This window comes from Leptidea sinapis, chromosome 4 (genome assembly GCF_905404315.1).
Source record: "Leptidea sinapis chromosome 4, ilLepSina1.1, whole genome shotgun sequence".
NCBI lineage: Eukaryota > Metazoa > Arthropoda > Insecta > Lepidoptera > Pieridae > Leptidea > Leptidea sinapis.
The window spans coordinates 13,961,793-13,989,273 of record NC_066268.1 but is presented as its reverse complement, the minus strand read 5'-3'; the positions used below and the strand labels follow the sequence as shown (position 1 = coordinate 13,989,273).

General features: G+C 33.4%; 1 protein-coding gene across 1 annotated transcript in view; it reads right to left on the bottom strand.

Moving 5' to 3' along the window:
• The window catches only part of LOC126979902 (zinc finger protein Gfi-1b), a 91,148-nt gene extending 64,365 nt beyond the window's left edge, over positions 1 to 26,783 (bottom strand). Inside the window, exon 1 of the mRNA XM_050829488.1 lies at positions 26,580 to 26,783. Within this exon, the coding sequence (XP_050685445.1) occupies positions 26,580 to 26,712 (133 nt within the window). The 5' untranslated portion in view covers positions 26,713 to 26,783. The remainder of the gene's footprint in view (positions 1 to 26,579) is intronic.
• Positions 26,784 to 27,481: the final 698 nt, after the last annotated feature.

Sequence of the window (27,481 nt, the reverse complement as noted above, 5' to 3'; positions counted from 1 at the left end):
GTAGGACGTAGAAGAAAGCTCCTTGAAAACCGCACTGTGGAAGACCGCCACACATCCAGATGGTGGGGATGATATCCTAACTTGTGGCTTGTCGTGAGAAGGTGGAATTCGACGGCAGGAATCAGCTCTTCGGAACACTCCCCGTGATATATGCAGTAGAAGACACACAATGAAGCGACATCTCTACGCAACGCCAAGTGATCCAGCCGTTCACAGAGCACTGGGTCCCCGACAATTCGAGCTTCTCTACGTTGCACGCGGTCAAATGGATCGAGCTGATACTGGGTGGCGCCAGACCAGAGATGACAGCAATTAGCAAATAGTTTTGTATATTACAGCCATTGTCAAATACTCTATTGATTGAAAAGAGTGGATGTTGAGTTTCTTGTATGTCCTTTTTACGAGCTCTACTTTTTCCGAACATGGTTCTTTCGGTAATTAAAAAGAAATATTTATAGTGACGAATCAAAGGCGCTTAGTTTAAACTTAAGCCTGATTGAATGAAGTTTATTTGACGTTGATTGAAACTATAAACTATGGGCGGTTTATTGTACATTAGCTGTTTAGATTGCGGGATATGGCAAATATTTTCAAAAAATCTTTGAATGCAAATCTTTGAAAGAATTCCACACGGAATAAAGGTATAGAATATATATTTACAAGAATAATACCAAGTGCCTTATAACCATAGAATTACTATAGACAATTTAAGCACGGGAGAGAGGAAAACATCTATAACGGAGATTCATGAGATAGAAAAGGAAAACAAATCTATTGCTACTATAACTGATTATGATTGACAAGTCGTAAACAGTCAGCCACGACTAGTATAATCTCCTTAGTAATTTCAATATTAAACTATGTGTACGTTAGCGCATATTGACAAATCAAAATTGGTTACGTGATAATACGATAGGCTGTCTATACCCTAGTATATATAAGTCTCTGTTTATGACAGTCGTCTGTTTTATGATCATTGAGTACGACAATTTCTATTCGTAGCCTTGAAACTAGACAGCGTGAATCATTCTAAATGATTTTCTCTATGACAATGAGTCATAGATTAAAAAAGTTAAAAACAAATGTGGCGCCAACGGCGTCCATTCAAGAATCAATGAACGCCGTCCGGGCGATCTAATTTGTCGGTGACGACTCCAATTGTAGCGTTGTTTCCTGTGTTTTGGATAGCGTAAGTCAAGAGAGAATAGCGGGAACGGGTAACAATAGCGACTAAGTAAAGAAATAGCCGATAAGAATTATTTTTATTAAAGTAAGACCTTCTTTACGCACCCTTGACTTGAGGAGTAATAGCTGGACTGCTTGACGTGAGCGTTACGAAGAGTGTGATCAGGTGAGGCGAAGGGAAGTTTTTTTTATGGAAAAAGGAGGACAAAAAGTCACCTGGTGTTAAGGTTGAAGTTTAGTTTTGTTTACATAGTTTTTGTTTTAAACATTTTATTATATCTTTGTTGATGTTTTTTTTTTAATATATTTTTAAACAACATTTTATTGAATTACTTTTTGGAAATATATTTATTGATTTATTTTTTGGAAATATTTTTTATGGAAATACTTGTTTTTAAAATATTGACATGAAACTTTTAAATATTTGTTTGAGAACAAATTAATCCATGCATTACATAGATTGATAAACACATATAAAATCTACACTTTAAACTGACCGCATGAACTTTACAAACATATATTAGAAAATTTATTGAAGTAGGCGTAACTTTGCGGAAATCCATAATTATATAAATGATTTGAGTTTTCTTTAGTGTTAATTACGCTAATATTTGTCTTTATACAATTCGACTCGACTCAAAATGTCTCGTGCCAGATTATGGCGAGACAATACGTCCTGAGGATGTCTCGTGTAGAAGCGAAACACGTGTCGAATTGTTTAAAGACAAATATTGGCGGAATTAACACTAAGGAAAACTCAAATCATTTATATAAACAAATATTAATGTAAATTCTATAAAATAATAAAATAGTGAGCATAGTATATACAAATTTAATTTGTAGCAAAATTTATGAATGATTTGGATTTGAACCCGCGGTTACGTCTTAGTTCGTAAGAGCACTAGGACGTAGTCCAAGGGGCGCAGGAACACTTAATCCCAAAAGTGAGGGATCAATCAATTAAAAATAAGATCCTGTTTAGAACATAATATATTCATGAAAAATGATAGCAGGACCAGACTGGATGAAGGTAGCTAGAGACCAAATAAAGTGGAAGTCCTTAGAGGAGGGCTTTGTTGAAAGACAAACTACTAGTTAAGCTAATTTAAGCGTTATTTATATGAAAAATATATTTTAACACTAATAATAAAGGGTTTTATTTTATATACTGATGAAAAATTATTGAGTCCGCATGTCTAAGTATTTAATTCTTAAAATTCGTTTAAATAATTATTCATTATAATATTTACTTATCAGTTTTAATTTAATTGCTTTTTTACCCTTTTCCACAACTGCATTGAATAACGTCGTATGATACACGGGTGTGTAGGTAAGTGCAAACTCATGACATTAAAAACTCTCGCCTTATGCTCGGACTTGTTAATAAATAAATAAATAAAACTTTTATTTGGAACAATTTGACAAAGCTCATACAAACAAGTGAAAACGATGATAGCTGCAAAAGTATAAACTGTAGCTCAGCTAACAACGACCTTCTCCGAATACAATAAGGAATGATGTTCCATGCACAAAGATCTAAATACTAAACAGAGTACGGTAATTTATAACAAGACATTAAAAAAATATAAAAAAATGCCTTGTATCACAATGAAGTATTACTATATAGGGTGTAATCATTAAGTGTAACCAGGTGATTATTTCGCAACTATTACAGATATCAAAAATCTTTAAAATAGTATCGAAAGTACTAATTAAAATGTCAATCAACAACTTGAAGTATCCAAATTTTGATATAAAACACTTCCATACATTTAGTCTGTCATTAGAAGCAAAGGGTTTAGTTTACTTTTTTAAAAGCTTATATTAGCTAATCAAAGTAATAAAACTTTTACTAATCATTAAGAGATAAATGTTAAAGAAATAAACATTTTGACTACTGTTTCTCAATATATTCTTGGTAATGTTCTATATGTTCATACATCGAGGAATTTGCCAGAAACTGTGATCATAATGTTAGCACGAGGAACAAACATAAACTTGTTATGCCTATTACTCGGTTAGTAAGTCTTTTATTGGGCGATGTATATGCTTTTACAATATGATCCCAGAAAATCTACAAAACAAATGCGTTACGAAATTTAAAAAATTGTTAAAAAACGTTTGTGTGGGAAAGGTTAATATAACATAAACGATTTTCTTAAAGATACAATAGACTGGGAATGAACACCCTCAGGCTCTTTAATTATAAATGTTTATTGTACGATATTACATTGTAATCCATACTTTTAAAAATAAAAAAAAAGCTCGCTGAGTTTTTTACGCCCGTTCTTCTCAGGTCTGAGGCAGTCTATTTTGGATGGTTGGTAGTTTTTACGTTCAATTAGTGATTTTGATTCCTATTTTGAATAAAAATATTTTAATTTGAATATATTGGACACTTACCGTTGGCTTTTTAAAAAGTTATTAATGCCATTTCACTGACAAACCTAATAACTTTATATACATAATTTCTTCGATTTGCACTAGAGTCTATACATTAGCTAGTAGTTATTATATACAGTAGTTAATCTGTACACTCTAGTAGTTTGACCAAGCCTTATAAAAATAGTGAAACGCATTTATGTATTTGTGGCCACATTTATCTTTGATATTTGATCGAAGTGGCGTTAATCCAATTAGAAGCACTCGATAAAGAATGAGTTTCAAATTGGCGCCAACAGTAGCGGCGCCCTCCGCATCCCGCTGAGCGTGGCAGCCATCATTCAATTAGATACCACTTGGTTGCAATTGTTATCCCGCGCCCCACAGAGATGCATTTATATCTTCGTAAACTTGACCAAACTCATTGATCGGTTAGCTAAAGGAAAAGTATTGACTTAATAACAGTCTGCGTAAACAAAATTAAAAGATTACAAACTAGAATTCTAAAACTTCTTGTTGCGACCAATACGAAAAATTTATGTCAAAAAAATTATGAAAAGTTAATCCAAATATGCAAAATCCTATCAATTGAAAAAAAAGTTAAATTAGTAATAATGACTGAACACTATCAAGACAATGATTGTAAAATAGAAATTAAACATACATCCCAAAAGATTTGATTAAAAAAATTAGGCTCTTCTCAAATATATATGATGTAAGTGTGTTAAAGAGAATTTGGTACATAAATAAAAATTCTCCTTTTTTTCTTGTTAGCTAAAAATCATGCAATACGGCTTAGAATCTAGAGTTACGAATCAGCGTAATTTGAAATATGATAACAATCTAATAAATGTAATTGCACTTATATTGACTGTAGACTGCGCTTAATAATACGATGCGATTTATATTCACTTTATTCGAAATAGAAATTAATTGTGACGTAATAAGATTCAAATTCGGTGCGGCTTGATGTAATATCAGTTGGTGATCGAAATATTTCAATGTGATTAAGAATAAAAGTGCAGTGAAGAGGATTTTTAATAAAATTATGTTTTGATAACATACTTGTCATTGGAACAATTTGTACTCTTAATATCTATTAAATTAATACTCAGTTCCAAGTCATCGTATAAACAATGAACTATGAATATCAAACCATCTATAACCATTTTGATAAATATTTTGCTTATGAAAATGAATTCGACTTATTCAGCTTTCGATTGCGTTTTTCCAAATTTCTATATTTTAAAATCAGATGGCATATATACCTTAGACCTAAAACAATTGAAAGACTAAAAAACATTCAATTAATTTTGCGTTTCATCAAACGATGCATTCTCAGTTTAAGTTAAGGTCACGATATTCATTTGACCACTGTGGTTTATATTTTTTTTTGCAGGTATGTCTGAAGATATGTGCAGTCGGATTATTGCAGGTTTATTTAAACAAAATAATTATAAGCGATTACGTCTCTATACATTCCAATAGTCTGCATCGAACGTCTCTGGGTGGTCATGCAGGAGTTAGTCATAATCGAAGCACTCACCCACGTTACAGTAAAGATTATATTATGATGTACTTACGCGTATGGTAAGCGATATGTCCGTGTATGAAATCGACAGATTCTCCATTAGTCATATTAAATTGGTAGATAAGTCGTGGGTAAGAGTTAGTACTTTACAGGATGCTAATTTATAAATTTAATGAAAGTCAAAGTATGGTATGCAAAAATATTAGTACTGGCCTATCTCTGACTGGACTACATTTGCTCCAGCTTCATATATATCAGTGGCCTCTTCTACTCTCGTCAAAGTCACTTATTCTGGGTACTCTATTATTTTCAATCTCCGGCCTTTGACGTTTCGTGCAGTAAATAAAGTTTTAAGCACCCTTCCCACCTTCCTCAATTACACGGAATCTTATCTTAAAAAAATCATTTCAATAATCACACTAGATTAGTAATAAAAAATAAAAATGATTTTACCTGCTAAGAGCTCTGATCTTCCTGCGTATTTACTACAAAAACACTTTAAAGTTGATTAATTGTATAAAATAGATTTTTTATATAGGTTCCTCACAAAACGCGCGATTGTAGAATGCCAGAAGTCATTCGATTCGATTCGGGTGGAATTTCGGATTTTGATATGATGTCTGGTGGTGGAATTCCGCTGCTGGTATGAAACCGAATATCTCCTTGGAGGACTCCCCGTGATATATGCGGTAGAACATGCACAGAAAACGCACATCTCTACTGAACGGCAAAGAATTAAGATGACTTGATCGTCGATGATTCGAGCCGCTCTCGTTGTATACGGTCAAATGAAAGAAGCTGGTACTGTGGAGCACCCGCCCAGAGGCGAGAACAGTACGAATTAGCGCCTTATATAACCTTCCTTTTCTCTGTTTCTCATAAAACATACATACAAACTATAATATATTATGTAATATAAGACAAAAGTGTCGTACACAATACTGTTTGCTGTCTTGTGTATCATCTCGGTCGATCAAATTTAAATCATAAAAATAAAAAATATCTCAGTTCAGAAGGTATTGCAATAAAAGAGATTCAAACAAAAACAAAGACTACTCGTACCGAAACTCAAATCATCCAAGTGAGTGTTGGATTCACACAAGAAGAATTCCGTAAAACATAAATTAGTTTATTAAATGAAGTATATTTTTATAAGTTCATTCTGATTTTTTAAATAAAAATAAATACTGAAAGACAGTGGATAATTAATGTTGTCTATATGGCTCATTTTAGTATGGCACCCTAAATAAAAACATCATTAAAAACAATCAAGTTTTGTAAGTAGTCTTAAAAGCTACCACAATGCATACTCATACAAAACCGTTTCATTGAATAAACCCGCCGAGATAACTGAAACAATGCTGCCCATATTTCGAATTACATTAGCCAAGCCTATTTGGCCTCATTAGCATGATGTTATAAGAGCTAAAACAGCATGTGCATAGTTTATCTTGGTGACACGCAGTCTACGGAAGACCGTTTATTTGAAAACACTGCTCTTTTGTACGGGTGTATGAGAACGATTGTGTTACATGGAATGTTAGGTCATCTCTGGGTCGCAGCTTCCTCTGTGTAGCTCAAATATGTATAATTAACAATGTTGTTAGGCAGTGTATTAATCTTTTCCGCGTAGACAATAATGCTATCGGTTATGTTTTAATTAAATTTTGGATTAGCAACATAATATGTTGCGTTACATTATTTGGATTTATTTGTGAACCATGATGCCATTTTGAGCTGCTAATTAGAATTGTTCTGCATATTGAAACATTTTAACAATTGCCTCTCAATATATTCTTGAATTTATTATGTATATACAGAATTGAAACTGTGATTATCATAATGTTAACATCAGAAACAAAACCACTTGTTATGCCTACTACTTGGTTAAGTGTACATAGCAAATGTGTTACACAAGCATCTAAGAGTTGCCGTAATAAAAAAGCTATTATTCTTAGGTACTGCGGTATCTAGCTGGAGCGCAGCGGAGATCAATCCTTAATCCAATAATATAAGCATTATTTATTTCATTTCAATTTTGGTTACTCAAAACTGCAAAAGAAGGATTTTCAACGCTAGATTTTAAAACTTAATTATAATTATTATGAATGTATAATCTTTTATTTTTTCCTCAGCAAATATTGTTTTTATTATATTATTTATTTTAAAAAGTGTTGGAATATATAATATTTTTTTAAATTTTTATCATATTTATATTAAGTCTTCTTTTAAATACTTTTCCATGTATCTCGTCATGCAATTAATATTCTAAAACATTGTTTCAAAGTTTAATGATGGGGTATTTATATAATGACTAGCTGACCCAGCAAACGTGGTATTGCCATATAAAGTAATAAGATAAAAATCAATTATTAAAATATTTTGGGATATAAAAAATTGATGACGACCGATTCTCAGACCTACCAAATATTAAGTCGTACATAAAATCTACCAACTATAGGTAAAATTAAGTTTTTTTACTACCTCCGGAGAAAGTTAGAATGATATAAACATTTTAATTAGTTATTCATTTTTAACTATTCTTTCAATTTGATTTCTGAACGACGGGGCACACCTTAAAGGAAAAACAAAATTGTTGTTGTTATTTCATTCCGAGCATTTTCATATTTATTCACCTTTTAAACCTTCTCTGGACTTCCACAAATAATTCAAGACCAAAATTAGCCAAATCGAAATTTAGCGAGACTTACGAACAGCAATTCAAATTCAAATAGATGAATCAAACTTAAGCCATGAGTTAAAATAAGTTTGTGACAGAATCTCTCTAGCCCACGTCTCATCGTACATAATATAGCACGTCGAGATTCCCACGAACGAAGCTCCTCGCCACTCGACTCCCGCCGCCCACTCACGGTTACTCACTCTGCTTGTCATGTGCTTCATTAATTGATCCAAGATCTGGTTAATTAAATCGTAGTTCATTCATGTCCTTCGCTTTGCTTGCTGTGAGGCTTAGATCTATAGATCATACTTAGACTTTGCTCAGACTTAACTTACGTATAACTTAGCTGAGTGTGATGAAACTCAAACTTGACTGTTGCATTGGTTTGTCTCAGCTTAAGCTCAGCATAATTTAAGCTGTCAAATGACTACAAAAACAAATTCATAGACTATGCTAAGCTAACACTCAGCTTAGTTTTACCAATGGGAGGCTCCTTTGCACAGCATGCCGGCTAGATTATAGGTACCACAATGGCGCCTATTTCTGCCATGAAGCAGCAATGTGTAAGCATTATTGTGTTTCAGTCTGAAGGGCGCCGTAGCTAGTGAAATTACTAGGCAAATGAGACATAACATCTTATGTCTCAAGGTGACGAGCGCAATGGTAGTGCCGCTCAGACTTCATGGGTTTTTCAAGAATCCTGAGCTGCACTGCATTGCAATCGGCAGCGCGAACCATCAGCTGAACATCCTGCTCGTCTCGTCCTTTATTTATTTATTTATTTATTTATTATTATTATATAAACCTGTAAACTTACAGTTTTACCCAAAGCGTTTACAAGCTAGTCACAAAAATACAATTAATATAATAAAATTAGATTTTAAATTAAAGATAAAATAAATAATGATAAAATAATACAAAAAATATCAAGTTATATAAAATCAAATATTGTCCATAGCGCCAAATAATCAAATAAAATAAGTCCAAAGTTTTAAGTCAATACTTAAATTAAATAAAAAAGTTATTAATATATAATTCAAGTACTATCTAACATAATATGCATGTCATTTACAATCGTTTGAAATTTGTCCGCAAATAAATCAATGTCACACTGAGTGAGCAAGTCGCCGATCAGACGTAATGCTCGAATAGTAGGAGCGTTCTCCGCATGTCGGGTGCGCGTGACGGGCCGCTCCAGTAGACGCGGCCGACGCCGCGGAGCCATCGCCCCCGCCGTATCACGGGAGATACGATTTGGTACCAATAAACCAACTTGGGCAAGGATTTGCGGACACTCTAATTTATTTCGTATTATGGAGAGATAATGCACCACTAACAGCATCTTTCTCCTGAACGAAAGCCTCTCAAGCTCTACCATCCCATACACAAATAAGGAAGGGTATAAATATGGGTAATATCCGAAGGTCCTCTTATAGAGCCAGCGGGCAAATTTACGCTGCGTTTTCTCAATCATGAGGGTGTATTTATCCTCATAGGGATCCCAGATAGTAGCGCAATACTCAAGTTTGCTCCGCACGTAAGCATTATATAATACCTTCGCTACCTTAATATCACTAAATTGAGAAGCATTCCTAATAATGCATCCTAGTACTCTATTCACTGTTTTACAGGTAGTTATAATATGCAGATGAAAATTTAATTTATTATCTAATGTCAGTCCTAGATCGCAAATGTCATAAACTCTTTCCATAGGGGCGTCAAACATATTATAAGCTACGGTGATCGGCAGTCGTTTCCTTGAAAATGTTAAAACCTTACACTTATCAGAGTTGAAAGGGAGGTGATTAGCCTGGCTCCACAGAGATACGGCATCGATATCCGCTTGTAGAGCTTTGGTATCACTATTATCTGCAATACTCTGAAATAGTTTCAGGTCGTCAGCAAACAATAAGCACTTGGAGGTTTGGACCGTTTCCGGAAGGTCATTTATCATTATTAAAAATAACGTTGGTCCAAGGGTACTTCCCTGACTTACGCCAGACCTCGTGTAAAAATATTCAGAATCGTATCCATTCACCTTTACAAATTGCCGCCTATTGCTAAGATATGATGCAAATAATCTGAGTAGGTTGTCAGTAAACCCCATCACAGCTAGTTTACGTAGTAAGATGTCATTGTCAACAAGATCGAAAGCTTTTCGAAAGTCAAAATAGGCAGCATCTACTTGTCGACCCGCATCCATTTCCGCATAAACATAGTCTACTAGTGCGGTGAGATTTGTACTCGTTGACCGTGCTTTCCGAAACCCATGCTGAGCAATGCTAAGCTCCCTACCAACCTGGCTGATAATTTTATTGTTTAGAATAATTTCAAAAATTTTTGCGAAAACTGATAACACTGCTATCGGTCTATATGACGCAACATCTTCTGTTGGTTTGCTCTTTGGAACCGGCGTCACTCTAGATATCTTCCAGCAATCTGGATATTTGGATTGTTTTAATGAAAGATTGTAGAGGTACAAGAGCGGGTGACTGAAAACAGACATACAATCCTTGGCAAGGAACACAGGTATACCATCCGGACCAGCAGAAGATCGCGCCTTCAAACGTTTTGTAGCCAGTTCAAGATCTGTATCTCGAATCACATTGACAACAACAGAAGAACCTGAACGGACACCACACATGTTGGACAATTGAGTAGCTTTTTGCGGATTCAGTAACGGTATTTCATCCTGGAACACCGAACTAAAATATTGAGCAAATGCTTCAGCTGCTGCTTGGCCTGTTACCTCAGTGTCATAATATGTGTATGTGTCAATACGTTGCCTGCTACTTTTTTTGTCTCGTATATATTCCCAGAATTTAACTGGTTCATCAACAATATTCTTTTGGATCAATTTTATATGCTGCTTGTATGCGTCGTCGATTAAAATCTTAACGTACCATCTATAGTATTTATATAATTCCCTATTGTATACCTTACCGTACGATTTGAACAGTTTTAGGTGATGGTACTTATGTTTAAGGTTAGTAATTATATCACCTGTATACCACTTAGGATATCTATACTTACCATTGATGGGAGATGGATTCTTCATTGGAACAATCCCCGTAATACAATTCAACAAAGTAGAGTAAAAATTATCAACGGCTGTATCAATGTCGGTAATTTTAAACAAATCATTCCAATTTAAGCTGCAAAGAGCAGAGTATAATGCTGTATAGTCCGTTTTAGGCCAATTTAAATCGTTAAATGTAAACGGCCGCGATGTCGGGGCTTGTGACACTGGTGGTGGCACAGCACCATGATTGATACTTAGCCTGACTTCCTTTACTGTCATAAAGAAGACCTGAGTTATGTCTAATTACACTCTATAGTTCGAAGCCTGAAACTCGTACGCTAAGTTCGTTATGATCTTTTATTAACTGTCCTACATAAAAGAATATATTCAAGTTATTTCGTTTTCCTTCACAACATTTGGTTTTATTATAAATCTTGTTAAGATTTTATCAATTATAATATGAATAGACGCTTATATTTATTAATAATATGATGTTGTGGAAGTATTGTTATGCATGGTTGGTTAATTAATAATAACTGTCACCTAAGCATGCATAAATTTCGTTTACGGAACAATTAAATGTTTTATTTTATTCACAATGACACGTGTTTTTGCTAGAAACTTTATATAAGAGTTTTTCCATCTCATTTTTTTTTAAATTTTTATGGTTGAGGAGGATAACGTACGGGTCAACTGATGTTAAGTAATCTCCACCGTTCACATTCTCTTGCAACACAACAGGAATTACAAGAGCGTTGCCAGCCCTTAAGAATAGTTCCATATTGTTATACGCGTAACAGAAATCATGTCCGTCTTCTGGCGTTGCCCGCGTGTCGCCGGTCCACCTTTGTAAGTCTTCGCATAATTGGAGTGGTAACCGTTTGGATCAAAAAAAAAATAAACATAAAATATCTTTCGTATCGTTTGTTGGATGAGGTTTCTCGGCAATTTTTTTTAATTCGGGATAAAATGTAAGAACCCTATGTCTATTTCTGTACCTACTATAACAAACAAACACATTTGCATTAACAATGTAAGTAAGCATTTTATTTGTCAAATACAAAGCAATTGGACGTAAATAAGTTTGTAAAAAGCTGCAAGAACGATTAAAGTGTGCAGTGTAGTTTTATTGTCGTGCGAACGCCGGAACGGGTTAAGAGGTGTTAATTGTGCGAGATTGAATGTTTTCTCAGAGCTCGGTTTCAATTGGACACAATTATTGTAAGGCTATTTTTACAAAAGTGCACGAGATCCAATCAGCACGGTGATTTGCGTTAAGCATGTTGAGGTGCACGGAATAATGTGCATTGTAAATATTAGTCAGAAGGGCTCGTTTACTGCCGCGTGGGCCGCCTTCAGGTACGTAGGTTACATTTTTATGACAATCTGATTTTTGGAATGGATATTCTAATTAATTTTAATCAAAAGAAGCCTTAGACACTATTACATAAATTATCTGCTTTGACGCTGAAACAGACAGAACAATTAACACATAAACAAAAATTTATTAAAATAGGATAGGTTAATAATAGACTGTCCTCTGTTAGTATTGTGGTAACGCGATTACGTAGTCTAATTAAATATCATAATAATTTAGATAAAATTTAACGCACTGAAATAGATATTCTTGCAAGGCCAGATGAATCTCTGGACGTAGGTGTTTGCGCTTTTTGTAAAGGGATAGATGTTCAGGATGTCCCAAAGTTATGGGACATGAAGGGAAAGTTAAAATACTATGTTACTTAAGAAGAGTTATTAGTTTTTGACTGAACTGAGCCAATCTAAAAAGAAATAGATCTGAAAGAGCGACATATCAAGTAAATTTCTTATTATGCAATTATTTAGGTTGAGCAGGTTATCAACTGTAAAGTAGATACTATGAATGGAGCCACAACCTGAGACTTGAAAAAGATATATATTAAAATTGACGATCCAAGCGTTATTCGAATGGTTGGCTCAGTTGGTAAGAGCACTCGGACGGAACCTGAGAAGCGTGGTTTCGAGTCCCGCATCGTTAGTAAATTTTGATTACAAATTTAATTTGTTTAATTAATATCAGAAGTGTCCCTCACTTTAAAAAATAACAAATTGTAGGTAAAAACTGCAGACAATTTTTTGTAATACTTGCTGTTGCCACTAATCCGTATACAATATTTTTAAATCCGCATAAAATTATGACGTATGAGTGAGATGTTCAGGATACCAGGCAGTTGAATATAAAATTAGGTTTGTAAGTCTGTCATGTGATCCCGTGAGAATATAGGTCAAAGTCGTAACACTGGCCGTCAGTACTTTTAATGTGTCTGTATGTTACATAATATTTAATATTAAGCTATCCATGTTAATATTATTGTATCATTGTCTGTTTAGCAGTTTATTAGGTACTTTTTCACAGCCAAATTATCCAACTGATTTGGATAAAATTGGTATAGGGCAAATGTTATGACGACGGGCATGAGTTTATTTAATTTTCTTTTTTTATGAAAATAAGGGACGAGACGAGCAGGACGTTCAGCTGATGGTAATTGATACTTCTGCCCATTACAATGCAGTGCCACTCAGTATTCTTGAAAAACCTCAAAAATTCTGAGCGGCACTACAACTGCGCTTGTCACATTGAACAAGATGTTAAGTCTCATTTGCCCAGTAATTTCACTAGCTATGAAGGCCTTCAGAAAGAAACACAGTAATGATTACACATTACTGTCTTACGACGGAAATAGGAGCCGTTGTGGTACCCATAATCTAGCCGGCATCCGGTGCAAAGGAGGCTCCCACTGGTAAACGTAGTATCGACCAGAGGTTCACATTAAACAAATAATTTGAACACATGTATAAAATGTAACAATGAGAATACAAAGCAGTGATAGCGCGAAAATATCACAACATGAAGATACCTAACGGTAATGGAACTGCAAACCGTACTAACGCAACAGGACGAGCGCAAGGCGGTTAAGGGAAACAGGAGGGGGCATTACATTCCATTGATGTCCAGAGATATAGTGGCCATGTAGTAGGTATATTGTACTAAATTTATCTTTGTCTTGCACCCATAGTACAGGCAATGCCTAGTTTTAGTGTGTCAATCTTGGGATACTTCAGTATCTATTAATATTACAAACATCAGAAATAATACCTGCAACCCATAGCTTGATAGCAGACTAATGCTGAGATTTATAGACCGTATTTAGACTTTAGACTTTACTTATGCAAAACTTAGGTGAGTGTTAGCTTAGCATTGTCTTTGAGTTCGTTATTATAGTCATTTGACAGCTGAAATTATAGTGAGCTTAAGCTAAGACAGCGCAATGCTAATAGGCTACTCTTAGATTTTTAAAACATATTCTAAAATTTTGAATTCCTCAAAATAATGCAAATGGTTTGAGTTTTCTTTAGTGTTAATTCCGCCAATATTTGTCTTTAAACAATTCGACACGTGTTTTGCCTCTACACGAGGCATCCTCAGGACATGTTGAGTCGCCAAAATCTGGCAAGAGACTGAAAATAATTTTACTTTAAGCAAACAATTTTTCTTTTAAATTTAAACGCTAAAAATCGCGCTAAAAAGGGAGCCGCCATGATAGTGACGTCATAATAACATAAAAAAACGTCAAAATATGTGCAGTGCAGATTTTATAAATACAAAAATGAACTTTCGTGGTCCGTATCGATGGTGTGTTGCAAAAACAATCTACATATCTAATATCTTTAAATGAGCAATTCTTGTATATATATATATATATATATATATTCTGAATCTCGGAAACGGCTCCAACGATTTTAATAAAATTTAGTATACAGGTAGTTTCGGGGGCGAGAATTCGACCTAGCTAGGTTTCAATATTAAAAAATGTAATTTATCCGTGTTTCATATATTATATACACAAGACTATAATAGCTCAGATGGGACATTGGGTGATCTGGAAAGCAGAAGACCCTGGTTCGAATCCAGATGTCCTATAGTATTTTTTTTTTCAAGTTTTGTACATTCTTAAAAATCCGAGCAAGGCTCGGTCGTCCAGATATTTTCTGTTTAAGTGACGTCACAAAATGGTGGTCGACGTGACATACACATAATAAAACTATGATTTTAATTTCGAAAATATAAATAATAAATTAGTATTGAATTTGTTTTCATTGTTGTAATATTTTTTAATAGATGTATTAATTTTGATAGATGAAACTAACCTCACGTTAACGTTTTATCATAAGTTAAGTTTTGCGTAAGTAAAGTCTGAGTACGGTCTACAGATCGCAGACTAATACAGCTACGCCAACAGCTCGACGAGTTGAAAATATCGTCATCAGCAACGCAAATTGATCAACGATATAATGTAGGACACTCAATCATCAGTGATGAGTCATCATTGGTCAGAGGACCGCCTGCTTAGAAGTAAGCCGCGCGTTCAAAACATATTTCCGACAGGAAGATGCTAATAGGGTTAAGATTTGTGGCTCTCGGGTCAGGCGGAGACGGCTTTGCATTAAAAAATCACAAATGAATGCCGCTATTGCGACACGACTATATATTTATAAAGGTACAGCGCTTACAGTCAACTAGAGGTCACCAGACTTACTATATACTAGCGTAAAGACAAACAACCGTGTTAGATAAAAACATCTCTAACAGATTTTGATTGACAAAACATAAACAAGTCTTTTTTATTTGAAAAATATAGAAATACAGTATACATCAATAATAAATTTTCACAAGGCAATTGATGTATCAGTTATAGGCGAAAATAACATGTTATTAAATTTAGTTACAAGAGTTATATAAATATAAATTTACACAAAATATATTAAATGATTATTAAACTAAGCTGTCGATTCGGCGATACTTAATAAAAAAATTGAGAATATAACATTAATAAGGTGTTTAGTTCATCTAATAACAGAGCAAAATGTTTTGTACTATATCTAAATGTTATAGTGCTCAAACCGCTATGATTTCTGCTAGTTACTCATCATGCAATTGAAAAAACCTATAAAAGAATTTCAATCTTGCTCAAAGCAGAAATCACAAATTATTTAAACACAGTGCGATCCAAACACCGAAAGATTCGGGGGTTCATTATAGTAATGGGGAGCACGTGTCGCTAAATCCCTCTCATGAAAGACGATTTAGTAGCCAAATTTAATATTAATGACCCTTTGATGCGAGCACCAAGCTTGTGATTAGCAAATTTTAAAATCGGATTTTTGGGTTTCACGCATTAATCAATTAATTTAATTGTCTTAAGATTTTATCAACTCTTAAATATCTTTCTTTCTGTTACTATTTTAATGGATTTAAGTAGAAGTTTCTCTTCGCTTCTCTCCTTCAATCATAGGAATAATAAAACACATTTGTTTTATAGCTAGTTTTCGTTCCATTATTTTTTGATAAGCTTAAGTTTCAGTATTATGAAAATTCAGTTGAGTTCACTTTTTTGCGTAGGTACTCTACTTGACTGAATGCTGTGTACAAAATTAATTGAATATTAAGATCACAGAAACAGATCTGTTTGTTATTAGATGATAATACTTGATTATCTTGTTATCTGTTATTGTACTATTGTTTCTATGTTCGCACGCAAGGAGTTATATATTTCTCCGGCGTAAAAAAACAAAGATCCTTTAAAAACAAATTAATTTTCGTGCTATTTTACAAAAGAAAAAACAATCTTGTAATTAAGACTAGGTTTTAAATACAACCGGTAAAAATATTATTATACTGCAGAATTTAGTAAATTTGGTGTGAAGTATGACACAAATGGTCTAGGTCAAATAACCCCAGAATCGAATTTGGGTGTCGGTGTGCGCGTATTATTACTAACTTCAGCTTCTCAGAAATTATCTCTTACCCCTCTCAATATCTTATAATATTCGTTCGTACTGTGCTCTTCGTAAAATTTATGGAATATCACTTTTTAAATGAATACCCAAATGAAAAAATCTGAACCGTCTTGGTGATAGTATAATTGATGAAATGAAAAATCCCTTGCTACGCTTGTTTGGTATCAAATATTAAGTTAAGAACAGTTGAACATGAAAATAAAATATAATATCTTGACAGATTAAATCGACAAGAACTAGTACGTTGCTAAAATATTGGAGAGCCAATGATAGCACTTGGATATACGAACAAATGTGCTGATAAAATTCATGAATTTAAAAGAAACGAAAGAAGTTTCAAGATCCGTCAAACATGACATTCAAGTAATGATTGAAGGCTTCAACGAAAATAAACGAATACTAAACACTTATTTTGTGTGAAATTTTTGATTTTTTTTTTACTAGCGGAGGCAAACTCATAAGTCGCTCACGTGATAGGAAGTGAGGTAACCGCCCATGGAGATCCGCACACCATATGGAGGCTATGAAATGTATGTTGTGAGCTTGAAGATGCTTAAGTCGTATCGGATAATTGATTCCACAAAATGGAAGAAGTTCCTTGCAAAACATACGGTTGTAGAATGCCAGTCGTCAACATGAGGCTGGTGAAATTTCGCATTTTGACGTGATGTCTGGTGGTGGAATTCAGCTGCTAGTGTCAATCCGTACATCTCCTCTGAACACGCCTCATGGTATATGCTGTAGAGGATGCAAAATGCATAAAAACACATTTTTTGTTACCTTTGTGCCTGTCCTTGAGCTAAAAAAGCTCAAACCCTTAATAAATACTTATTTAATTATCATTACCAGGGCGACCAATAGTAATTAGGAATATTGTATATTTGATTAAAAAGAGCGCCAAAAAATGCTGGGAGAGATTCTTGCGTCCCTTCCTCTCTCTCAGACGCCATTTGTTTCCGAGGCGGTAGTAATGTACAGTACATTAGAAATGACATCAAAAAGAATTCTAAAGGAATCAATTTCAAGAAAATAAATATTGTTATGCCTTTAATACCATTTACAGTTTTAATGGAAAAGCGCGGGATGTTTAGGTAAGCATAAAACATTATTCAAACTATGACTGGAGTTTTAATAGTTGAAAATCGTATTTTATTTCAATATAAGTAATCATCAGCTAAAGATTACTATAACGAGGTCATCGAGCGCATTTAGAAGTCTGTAATATTTTTCGCTGTAAGTACTTGATAGTATAAAGCAGCTGGACTTCAGTCTAGAGAATCATGTAATTACAAAGATTGAGTGTGAGAATCGGATGTCGGATGTTGTCAAGGGCACACGATTTTAATGTCGTTGTTTTGTCGCAACATGTGCCGCGACTCGTTACAGTTCTTATATTATGCGATTATAAAACTGCTGTAATCTACAACAACTTATAAACGCACGCATCTAGAAATCATTGTACAGTATGCGCTTGTAAAATTAAGAGTAATTAAAAAAAACTGAAATACGCTTTTGGTAGAAAACCGAACTAAAAAATAGAAAATTTATTTTGCAATTTGAAAAATGGAATAATTTTATCAAATTAATGTATTGTCATCGGTCCTTGATAAATCTACTAAGTTTGAATGAAAGGTGGCCGTTGAAGTAGGTCAAAATCGCGCCCAAATGAGTCGGTTACAAACAAACATACATACAGGTGAAGCTAATAAAAAGCGAATAGTTAATATAAAATTCGTTTCTTGTTCTTTTCTACACACATCCACATTATAAAGATTTGAATTTATATGTTATTTGGAATAATTATCACATTTAAATATGGGTTCGTAATGTGAACAGACGTTAACAAATATCACAGTAAAAATAACAGAAAAAAAAATACAAATAATTTTATCCATCCGAGTAACGAATTTTGAAACACTTTTAATTAGGCTTCTTGTAATTTACAAATACTTCAAGGATTCACAACAAAAAAAAAACATTTTGTGAGACAAAATCTGATAGTGTGTAAGAAATAACAAGGATATTTTTAATTAAGCCTTATTGATGTGAAAATTCATTGTCATAGTTCTCGCCGTAAGTCGTGTATAAATCAGTTAATTATAGTTTAAATACAATGTTTATCAGTCATTCTAACAGGGAACCACTTATGTTAATAATTTATCGTATTCTAATCTAATTGCAGTAAAGTCCACTGATTTATTACGATAGCTGTGATCCATAAGTTTGCAACGATTCTTCTTGTCAAACAAAGAGTATAAAAAAACACGCAGAATAAGATATCGTCAGTCAATTAAAAATTCTCTTTGCTGGAATAGGACCTCTCCATATTTACGTTTTCATAACTCCCCATTTCATTACCTAACAAGTGCTGACCAAGCAAACGCTGTTTTTTCATATAAATTAATTACCCCGCGCCCGCTCATTGCATGAATTGTCATATGTAATGTCATTGTCATTTCCGGATTAGTAATCGCCAACATATCATATACTAAAGCCTTCTCTGAAACACGCTGCCTCTTATAGTACAAGTATTATTCCGATCGGTTCAGTAGTTTTCCGGCCGAAGCCGAAAGAATGAAATAGCCGAAGGAAAAAACCGGCTCTCTATTGAAACACTATCCTGTAGCACCAAAGGAATAACAGGAGTGTTGCTATCCTTTACGAAGGTGTAAGTGCCTAAGTCTTATTGTTCTGGAAACACCACGCCCATTCCACAATTTTGTAGTACTTTTCAGAAAATTCCTTGAAAAGCACTGTGGAGGAATTTCACTTAACTAGGTGGTGTGGACGAAATCCATGTTTTTGAGAAGCGGTGCATGCAATAAACTGATAGCAATAGTAAAAAATTAAATAAAAAAATATTCTCAAAAGAGACACAGAGCAGGTTGCAACACTATAATCATAGGCAGTGTTAGCTAATCAGCTTAGGGGACTATGACGTCACATTGCGAATGTACACAAATTGAATTTCCATCCCGATGATAGTGCTGCTAAATCAATGTGAATTTATTTAGGACTTAGTTGTACTATTGAGTTTTTCGATGGAATATTGTGATGTGTATTAAAAATGCGAAAAACGCGAAATGTAGTGATGGGTTCAAACCAGTTAACACCTGGTTTTTCTCGTGTATTTTTAACCACAAAAAAAGCTATGCTGGCTGGCTTTAAAAATAAAAATATATGTTTCCTTTGTAAACTAGACATAAGGTAAAATAAGCTAAACGAAGCAATAAAGGATGTACTAATAAAAAAATTGAAGGCCAAAAACTTTTTTTACGTGTGACCCAACATTGAATCCTATTAAAAATCAATCTCACTAGTACCACGGAGAAATAATCGACAAACTCGACGTAGACCGGTGTTCGATCAGGCAAATCCGATTATGTCTGGGATCAGATGTCTGCGAACGGAAAATGATTAGCAATCGGGAGACGGGAGAGTATGAGAGCTGATATCAATTATTGTTGTTACATCACGAGATTTTCTTTCGTAATCGTATCAGTCGTTCAGTATTCGGAATCAATTATTCTACTGAGATATGAGGAAAAGATACATTAGTTATAGTTAGCTCACCCAACTTCAACGTTCATATTTAAAAAAAAACGTGGGCGTCTCGGGACGTTCGACAGAAATGATAACTTAAACTAATCTAAGTTGAACTATTTAATATTGAAATTGTTTAAGTTGAGAAAAGCTTAGGTTAGGTAAGAAAGGGTTATTTATTTATAAAATCATTTATTGATTATAAAATATATTTAATTCTTAGTTAAAATTCTTAAATATGTACATTAGATTATTGTGTACCTATATTCATCATTACTATTATTATTTAAGTCTACAGAAGTAACAATTGGCTTATGGTAGCTATAATAAGCAAAGAAATTTTTACATTGTACGTCATCTAAAAATCTCGCAAAGTCAGCTTTGACAATTAATTATGGAATATGGCTGTATGGACTTGAACCCTTTGCCTATCCTACTGATGGACGAAGAAACAAAAAAAAATTAACTTCCTGAAAACTTTTATTATTTTTTACAAAAGTAAACAAATACACTTGGAGGTTTTCAAACAGATTACTGAGCAATTAGAAACATTTTTTTAAAAACCATTTTATAGCTTTTAAATAATAACTGTTAAAATTGTTTCAATTGTTTTTTTTCTGACGGAACAACGTTAATAATAAGAATTAGTTATCACTTCAAAATCCATCGTGAAAATCTAAATGATCCATAATTATTACATTATTCATTCGGATAATTAATTAAATAAAAGTTGTCACTATTAGGATTAGTGTATAGGTCGTGTTGTCTTGTAAAATAAAGAATCAATATATCTGCATCTCTCGTAAAATAAATGTTTAGCCAGCCCGTGTTAAAAACCCGAAGCCGTAGGCCTTAAGGCGAAGAGTAAGCAGAAAACACGCAAACATGGTGTTTTTAGACAAGTTTTGTGGTGAAAATATAGCATTTCGAGCAATGAACATTACTTAATCCTGTTACACATATCCATAAGTCTTGTTTGTAGGTTGCTAATGCTTGCTGTTGGTTATGGTTAACACTCCCGAGCCTTTTTGAACTACCACTTTCCTTTGCAGTTAAAGAAGTTTTTTGGCATGGCAGGACGCATTTTTTAGTACTACTCTCAGAGAAGTTATTATTATAGCTTGTACTTTTTTGTGTAGGTACATTTATTCAGATTAGTAGTGAATAACGAGGATTGTAAACAAATAAACTGTTTTCCACGCAATGTCAAGGCGTATTATTTTACGTGTATTAATGGTGCAAATAATTTTGGAGAGGAAAGGAGAGGCATTAATAATTATTGAATTCACGAATTTATTTTGACCTGTTCTTTAGACTGTTATAAGAAATTAGCGGTAAGTTTAAGTCACTTATTAAAAAAATCTCAACGCAATTCAAGATCTGTCTGTATTGTGTGTACCGTTGCCTGTTTCATACTGAAGGATGAAAAAAAATATTGTTATTACATATCTACCCAATTACATACTTATACGTCCCTATCCCTACTTTATGCCTATACTTACATATCCAATCCAACTCACAAAGTAATGAGCATAACTGCGCTGAGAAATTTGGCTTTATAACTTACCTACAGTCGAAAGACTTACTCGTCACTTTTTCATATTATTTTTTTTATAAAATAGGCATTTTATTACCAGACCCGGGTGGATGATGTGGAATCATTGCGGAAGCAAGTATTTTCCGCAATTTGGTTGTACGTCGAAGAAAGTTTCTTACAACTGCACTTAATATGAATACATCCAGATACTGGTTATATGGAGTAATTCGTTGAAATTACAATGTGTTTATACTTACTTTTACTTTAAAGATAATTTATTATGTTCGACATAAATTCATTTTCTTAAGAATTACGAAATTATAAAGAATAATTAAAAAATAACGGAGTTTTTACTTTGATTTTAAGTATTTGACGATGGGTGATATTTACAACTAGCTGACCGTACAAAAAAGTTTTATAGCAAAGAAATTTTGCTGCAAATTATGTCTTTACGAATTTTTTGTAGGACGCATAATTTCCGAGATATCGCGAAAAAGGTGTTTGCACCCCTTTTTCCAAAATGGCGGCTGGGAGACAAGGGCTGCAACCCCACAAACTAGAGTTAAGTTTCTAGTGACTATATGTGCCATATATGTCCCAAAAATAAAATTACGTACTCTAAAAAAAAAACAAAATTATGTCCTTAAATTGTAACATTTCAATGGACTATTAGGGAATAATGTAGTGAATAGGAAATGTGTAATCAAAGGTTGTGAGTTAAAAATGAAACAAAAACGTATTTCTGAATGATTTTGAAAAAAAATGTAGTGATAAGGCTTAATATCGTATTTGTGTAAACAGCTTTTACATGACCGCTTTATAATTGCCGTTTTTTAAAGTATTAACATGGATGTAAAATATTATCCTTACGAGATAGACAAATGCCATCGTGGACTTTTCTGACGACCTATAAGATACAAAATTCCACCATAAATTATTTTGTTATATCTAAAACCGTTTAGACAGCGGTTTCGCTGAAAGCTCCCAGATGGCATATTTTTTTTCGACACCTCTGACAAAAAGTGTTAATGTATACAAAAACTTAAGAAATTATATATTTAAACCTTTCTCGAGAACCACGCTATCTATCCATTGGTGACAGTATGAAAATCTGTGCAGTAGTTTTTGAGTTATTCGCGAGCAGACAGACAGACGCGGCGGAGGACTTTGTTTTGATTTTTTGAAATATGTAGTGATTATCGAAATTAGATGCTATAAATTATCGTAGTGGCGCGGGGTTTGTTGATCTTTTTAAAAGCATCAATTCTGACATTCCACAAATTAATAAGATCTCACAAATCATAATATCATTTTACGATTAATATCTTCATTTATGTGCAAGCGAGATTTTTACACAGGCGGGATTCTTAATTACTTTCTTCAGTAGCCTTAGGCTTATATATGGCTTTTAGGGATTTTCCTTAAAAAAATTCCAACCGTTACGAAGATAAAACAGCCATTTGGATTTTGGATAATACAAACAGACAGTCATACAAAAATTTAAATCCAAATGTTTTGAGTTTTCTTTAGTGTTAATTCAGCCAATATTTGTCTTTAAACAATTCGACACGTGTTTCGCCTCTACACGAGGCATCCTCAGGACATGTTGACTCGCCAAAATCTGGCACGAGATAGAATCAAATGAGCCGGAAACCGCTCTTTTATACCCTTGTCCCATGAAATGACGCGCTGTGATTGGTCGGTTGTTGTTGATGTTATTACCCCCGGAAGAGATACGTAACAATGGGCAAGGGACCAAATTTGTTTGTTCATTCAACAATGTAAACATGTTATTTTTGTGTTTTTTTATTTCTAATTGCTCTAACACATTCAAGCGAAATCCTTTTTCACATGTATGTAAAGTTTGCTTCACCTCAAATTATGTACAGTTAAATTTCCTGAATATTCCTCCGTGATAGAAATAGAGAAAACAAAAATGAAAACAGACAAACAGAGTTTAAAATCTCTTTTTAACGTCTGACACCATAAGAACAATAATAAATCTCATCATAATCGATAAAGCTTTTTATAATTTGATCAAATAATAATAAATTAATATTGCAACGTGGTTGAATTATGTTTTTATTTCATGTAATATCATCAATTCTTGCGAACGTAAAACTACAATAGTAATAGTTAGCCTCTGGCAGTTAAATTATTAGATAAAATGATTTTAAAATCATCACAGAGGACTTCACATACCAACTTCAATTAAAGTTGATTACGAAGTGGAAATTCTTCACAAAGGCGATAAAAAAGCATCCTCGCGAGGGGAAAATTGGAAATTAATATTTCAGAAGCATTTTCCCTTTGAGACGTACTTTGACCAATCAGAATTGCAGGTTTTATGATTTAAGTTTAATGCATGATTTTTGTCAGGATCTTTTTAATTTGGTAGGTACATACGTTTTGATATTAAACAATATAGTTAGTAAAAGTCTGGGTATCTTTTATTTTGTAGCTTATAAAACTTACTTGCAATTAATTGGCCTTGATTGATCAACGCTAATTCAAATCAAAATTAATTTTTTCATTTAGATTACAAACTTACACTTAGAAATAATCGCTATTTCAGAATAGCTTAATAGGTTAAGCTTTAATAAGAGTTTCAAAGTCAATATTTAGAAATTCACCATTTATATATATTACTTTTTAAAATACTCAATTTACAATACATGTAAAATTATACATGCCTTGCTAGAGTAAGTTAAAAAATAAAGCATGTATATTTTCAGTCCAAGTTTAAAAACGTGCTCTGAAAAAGTCACGAAACGAAAGTTAAGCTAAAATAATAATACTATAGTAACTTTTACCCAAAAACTAATATAAAAGCACAGGTACAATTAGTTACACGCGTTTTAATCCGTTAAAAAGTGGTTTATTTAAATCTGTAACACTCTCATTAATTAAAGAAAATACTAAAATGTATATTAATTAAGAAAACTTTAAGAATTTCAGTATAAATAGATCAATGCTTTTTTAAACTTGAAGTTTAAAAAAACATTGATTTATTCCTCGATGGCAAGATCGACCAGCCACCGTCCCACAAGCAGCGTCCATTCACGAGCATAACAAATGAACAAGCTATTGATTCCCTCGACCATAACTTAGAGAAGCTGCGACAAGCAATTTAATTTGAGCAAGCATGACGATATTTGCAACAAAAGCTCACCAGTGCCAAGATTCCTTGACGAACGTGCTCATAGAAACTGATGAATATGGAATAATTAGTACTTTGCCCACGCTTCTTCTCACGTGAGGATAAAAAAGGAAGAGCTAAAGCGCTTTTATAAATAAAACTCGCGGGACGGGTCATTCCCTTCTTTAGGGAAGGAGGCGATGGCTAGTCGTTGCGTGGTGCGCGTGAACGGGCGCTACTTGTTGTGGTTGACTGATTCTGCCATCGGTAACTCTACTTAATGTTGTGTTTATAGTTGACTCATTTATCTTTACAATTGTTAGTATAATGCTCACATAATAGATTTAGTTATTTACAATGAGTATTTAATATCTCTTATGACTATTTTATTCATAAACATTTTTTTTAAATTATTACTTGACGTTTGAGTATTTTTGTTGCATCACTTTACATATATTCTAATTAAAATAATTTGTAAGACGATTAGCCTGTACATGATGACACAACAGTTTTTTGCCACTTCTTGTCGTTCTACCTCAACCTTTTCCGAAGTGGTACTGAATGATTAATTGTATAACTTTGGACAATCATAAGTGTAATTTTTTTGACCTAAATAAGTTAAGTGATATTGATTCGATATGATACAACCTATGGCAATGGCCTCATTATAGTTAAATTATATTTATAGAGGCATCCTGCTTCCCGCTTGATAATTATATCTTCCTTATACATACAACTGTAGGCTGCAATATCTTACATCTATATATATGTATATATATATATATATATATAGGAGATTTCCACGTATATAGTCACTCATCACGATATCTCTGAAACCATTAGAGCTAAAGACTTGAAATTTGGTAGGAATATTCTTTTCACCGAGAAGAAGTCAGCTAAGTTTTTCCAAAATTCCATCCGCAAGAGTTTTTTTTCATTATGAACAGAACAACGTCTGTCGGGTCAGCTAGTAACTTATAAAAGTTGATTAAAAATTAAAAATTGGTCTGAAGAAATAATGTAAGCTAAAACAAAACATTACAAAAATATATCATCGGTTATAAAATTTGATAATTTTAATATTTTTTCTTAGTAGAGACGGATTTAGAATACGGATAGAATAGGTACTTTTGAAGCAGGAAGCCTCAAGGAGTGAAAAAAACAATCCTATAAAATTTAATTAAGTCATAAATTATATGATCTTATAGTTCTAAACAGTCCTAAACATTTTCGACGTATTAAGTAGGTATTTTATACGTTATTATTATTATAATACTCGTATTACTAAGTCTACCGCCATTAAGAAGAATAAAAAAAATCTTAGTATCATGACAGTGACATCAAAAATTCATAATACTATAATATATTATATCATATGATTTAAAATGTTATAATTTTTATATTTATGAATTTAGTCGATATTAAAAAATAATATTAGGAATAGTGGAATAATTTTTAATTATCTAATCTCCTAACGAAATCAAAAAACAATTGTTGTAAAAAAAAAGTAAAACAACTTTAGTGAGAGAGTTATTCAATGCTTCCATGCTTCTATCATCAAGAATGTCTAGGAAGGGCAGAATAGAGGATATAAACCATTTTATATCTGACTAAAATATTTACTATCTACTCTGTGACATTTATTTTTTATATGCAAAAACTAAAACATAATCAATTTCATTCTATTAAACTTTATGTACATTTTTCTCATTTTCATACCTTTCGGCGTGACGACTCTGAAAGCGCTGTTGGAAACCGGTTTCGGCGATTCATCCCTCAGGCCTGGAGATCCGCTCCTCACCATGGAGAAGTCCAAAGGCATCGGAGGCATAGCACTAACTTCCATTGTCATAGATTAATTAAAACGTCCATAGAACCGCCACTTTGATAGCCGCTACGAGCGACCACTGCGGGCCGCGTGACTTTGTTGAGTGCCCACTTCGCCTGCTACAACAGAGCTATCTGTCGATAGAGGCGAGTGTTCCTCTATTCGGTGAGGAATTTTGAGCCTTATCGACAATGGGCGTGGTAGAACAGGCCCCGCCCGAAACCCAGCCATACGCGCGACAATCACTTTGTATAGGTAACACAATAATATGATTCCTGATAGATTTTATTGTTCAAACGATGCGGGAGCGATTGAATTTTTTTTTTCAAGGGCTCAACTCATGATTGGTTAATATAGATGGCTGTTGATAATTTTAGCTGTAGATGTGTAATTCGTTATAAAAATATATTAAATACATTTTTTTAAATCAATTCTTTTTTTTACTTTTTCAATCAGGTTTTATTTTTTTTAATTATCTATTAAAAGTCTATTTAAAATAATATATATAGGTGTCTCTTAATATTATTTCTTTTATATGTATTTGTATGTGCTTTGAGCAAATCTTTACGAAGCGCTTACTATGAACAAAGCGATAATACTCATACCTTGTGTTGATAAAAAAAAGTAATGTAATGAAATTAGGAAAAGCTTTCTTTTATATAAGAGGGACTCACGTCATGGGAGGTGGTGGGGCAACCGCCCATGGACTTCCGCAAAACCAGGGATAAAGGAATGCGTTGGTAGCCACCAATGGCAGTAGCCACTGCCGTGTGTAGTGGTTTAAGTGTATTCC